Source organism: Alligator sinensis, unplaced genomic scaffold (assembly GCF_000455745.1).
Source record: "Alligator sinensis unplaced genomic scaffold, ASM45574v1 scaffold160_2, whole genome shotgun sequence".
NCBI lineage: Eukaryota > Metazoa > Chordata > Crocodylia > Alligatoridae > Alligator > Alligator sinensis.
The window spans coordinates 446758-450222 of NW_005842717.1; the positions used below are offsets into that span (position 1 = coordinate 446758).

The 3465-nt window shown below is 42.0% G+C and overlaps 1 protein-coding gene across 1 annotated transcript in view; it reads left to right on the forward strand.

Annotated features, from left to right (window-relative positions):
- The window catches only part of MGST2 (microsomal glutathione S-transferase 2), a 23747-nt gene that overhangs the window by 10421 nt on the left and 9861 nt on the right, over window positions 1-3465 (forward strand). Inside the window, exon 3 of the mRNA XM_006034268.3 lies at window positions 695-765. Within this exon, the coding sequence (XP_006034330.1) occupies window positions 695-765 (71 nt within the window). The remainder of the gene's footprint in view (window positions 1-694; window positions 766-3465) is intronic.

Sequence of the window (3465 nt, forward strand, 5' to 3'; positions counted from 1 at the left end):
CCCTACCAGATTTGCCGGCGGTGGGGGGGGGGGGGGCGGGGGGGCGGGCATGTATGCTCATCACATCTGGGCGAATTTCCCTTGCATATAATGAATTATGGGTCGAAATATGCTCATTGCATAAGAGCGAATTCGCATATAAAGAACCCACATAAATCAAGGGAATAAGAGAGTTTATATGCAACATAAGGATAACTTTAACTGATCCTGTCCAGTGTAATTACAGCATTATTGGATAATGGAAATCACTAGCTGTAGAAAGCTGTCTTCTAAATAAGAAATACTAAAATTCTGAATGGCAGAAAAGGAAAGAGAACCTAAAGAAGATGAATGCAGTCATAAATGTAGTTTCAACTTGAAGTAGTGTTATTAAACTATTATCATTATCCTAATCATTAGAAGTTCTACCATCTGCTGCTCATGCTTGTTAAGACCCCCCTGGTGGTTATGTGGATAAGTGCTTGTTTCACTTGAAATGATAGGAATAGAGCTAATTGAACTAAGTATTGAACAGTGTACTTAGTTGAAGAAAGACAGTTGGAATTTTCCAAAGGGCTCTTCGCTGACCTGACTGTTCCCACCGAAGCTGACAGTATTGGTGTCAATGGAAACAGTTGCAACAAAGCTCAATGCTTTTGAAAAACACTGCCAAATCTCTTTGTTCAGGTAACATGCATATTCATTTATTCTATAGACAGAACTGTGTGGAGTATTATCCAGTGTTCCTGGTTGACCTCTGGATTGCAGGCTGGTTTTTCAATCAAGGTAAACACCATCCCTGTTTTATTCTGGCCTAAATAAGATGGTATCAGGTATGCTAGTTAATAAAAAAATATTTCAGTGATGTCATAAGATTCACCGGAGGTTCCTTTTTCTGCTATAAACCTGATGTCTCCTTATTTTGTCAAATCCCCATTGTCCTTATGATGACAAGTAAATATAACCTCAAGAATAAGTCCTGGTATTTTACACGGCTCTGTCATACCACCTTTTACTTTTCTGTGGAACCTGAGGGTCCAATTCTTGGTGTCTTTTCTTAGGGTGTTAGATCTGGGCAGATTCCACATTCCACATTCCCATTGATACCATTGGGAATCCACTATCTTCAAGGCACTGGTCAGGCCGCAGCTGGAGTACTGCGTCCAGTTCTGGGAGCCGCACTTTAAGAGGGATGTGGACAACATGGAGAGGGTCCAGAGGAGGGCCACTCGCATGATCAAGGGACAGCAGGGCAGGTCCTATGAGGAAAGGTTACGGGACCTGAACCTGTTCAGCCTCCAGAAGAGAAGGCTGAGGGCGGGGGATCTTGTGGCCTGCTATAAACTAGTCAGGGGGGATCAACAGGCACTGGGGGAGTCCCTGTTCCCCCGGGCGCCGCCAGGAGTGACCAGGAATAACGGTCACAAGCTGGCGGAGGGAAGGTTTAAGTTGGACATCAGGAGGCGCTACTTCACGGTCAGGGCGGCTAGGGTCTGGAACCAGCTTCCAAATGAGGTGGTGCAGGCTCCCACCCTGGGGGTTTTTAAGAGGAGGTGGGTGCTCTTCCCTGCCATGGCAGGGGGTCGGACTAGATGATCTGCCCAGGTCCCTTCCGACCCTAGAAACTATGAAACTATCCATCCAATGGCAGAAACTGGCAGAAACAGCCTTTTCCCACTTCATACATGGAATCTCTTGCCACTACTCAAAGCCACTAGCAAGTGATAATATTTACTTATCTGTGTCAAATGCATGCATGATGGATAATTAGTTAATGCCTAAAATAAAAGGCTATATAAGTGCTGAATTTAATTGCTTATTAATTATCATTAATAACAATAATGATTTTCATTATGCCTCTCTAGAAGAGCTAAAACACTCCAAACATTCACATACCCCCAAACAGTAAAAACACTTTCCTCTTCATTCAGTTTCTTCTTATTTAGTACTGGTTTCCATTCCTTTTATAATGTAAAGTCCTGTTGCCCCCTCTTCCAGAAAATTTGATACAGAGATTAATTCCTGTGATAAGAAACACTCTGAGAAATTCTGTCCACCCACCCCACCATCATACAACACAATCTGTGGAGTAATGTAATGGCAGGAAGGGGAAATGTCCTAAAAGAACTCAGGTCAGTTAAGCAAATACCACTGGTATGCAAATTCCCTCCGGTACTTGTGGAACAAAGGAAAGCCGCAATAAGTCATATACAATGTGTGTGTGCGGGGGGGGGGACATGCATGCACATAAACATATATCAAAACATACATGCACAAGTGGACCCACCCACCTCAAAATGTATTGTGTGAAGTTAAGTATGCAAAAAAAACACAACCTATGTCAAAGGCACATTATTAAGGAGACAAATTTAAGCAGTAAGATATTAGGAAGTGGCAGAATTAAGGTTTCCTTTTATCCCAACCTGAATCTGGTTCCCTTTTACACATATATGATGATATGCAGTTACAGGATCGTATACCACCAGATTTTTCCATCACTCTGTGCACTGACTAGATGGTGGGCACTAGGGGGCCAGCCAGTTAATATTTTGTTGGGTTTTTTTGTTGTTTGATATATGGGCAGTGACCTTTTTCTGTGCACAATTCAAACTGTGCTCTGAAGACAGAACTGTTAGAGTCTTTTCTATAGTGCTTTTTTGCAAGAGTCCCTGAGTGCCTGATAAAGATTAGTGAATTTAGTTTCACAACATCCCTGCGAGCTGAGGGGGTATTGCAATCTCCATTTTACAGATGGGGAATAGATGCAGAAAGATTATGGTAAAAATAGCCACTACTTCGGTGTCCAAATTGAGAGAACTAAAACCTGATTTTCACAATACTTAGAGTCTTACACAGACTTTAGCTCAAGCTGTGCCAGATTTTTTTTCTTATTAGACATGAAGAAGACATGCACTTGAAAACTTTTGTAAATCTATCCTAATCATGAACTGGTCCGTCCAATAACAGATATTAGCCACAAAAATCCTTGCTTCTAAATTCAGATACGATTTTCAATACCCAGGTCCCATCAACCTAAGATGTAGCTGGAAGTTCTTAGCCCTTAGGACACTGTTTCCCAAATCTTGATGTCTGGAGCACACTTCTTTTCTAGATTAAAATTCACTCAACCTCACTCTTCCACCCAAAAAGGGATATATATATATTTCCAAAACATATAGCATATTCCGTTTCCCAGCCAGAGGAAATCATACCAGTGCTGAGATGTACCATTACAAAAAGGATACCAAATACATCTTTCTTTAAACAAAGTATTAGTCTTTATACCAGTGGTTCTCAACCTTTGTAGCTTCAAGGCCCCCTCCATAACTTTTCTGAGTTTTGCAGCACCACTGCTGAGAATCACTAGGACAGAAAAGATCTGGAGGGGGCCTTGAGGCTAAAAAAAAGGAGAGAATTGCTGATTTAGCTGGTGGGTGCAGGAGGACCTCACTCACCCTGATATACCCTCTTCTGCTTCCTGCTTAC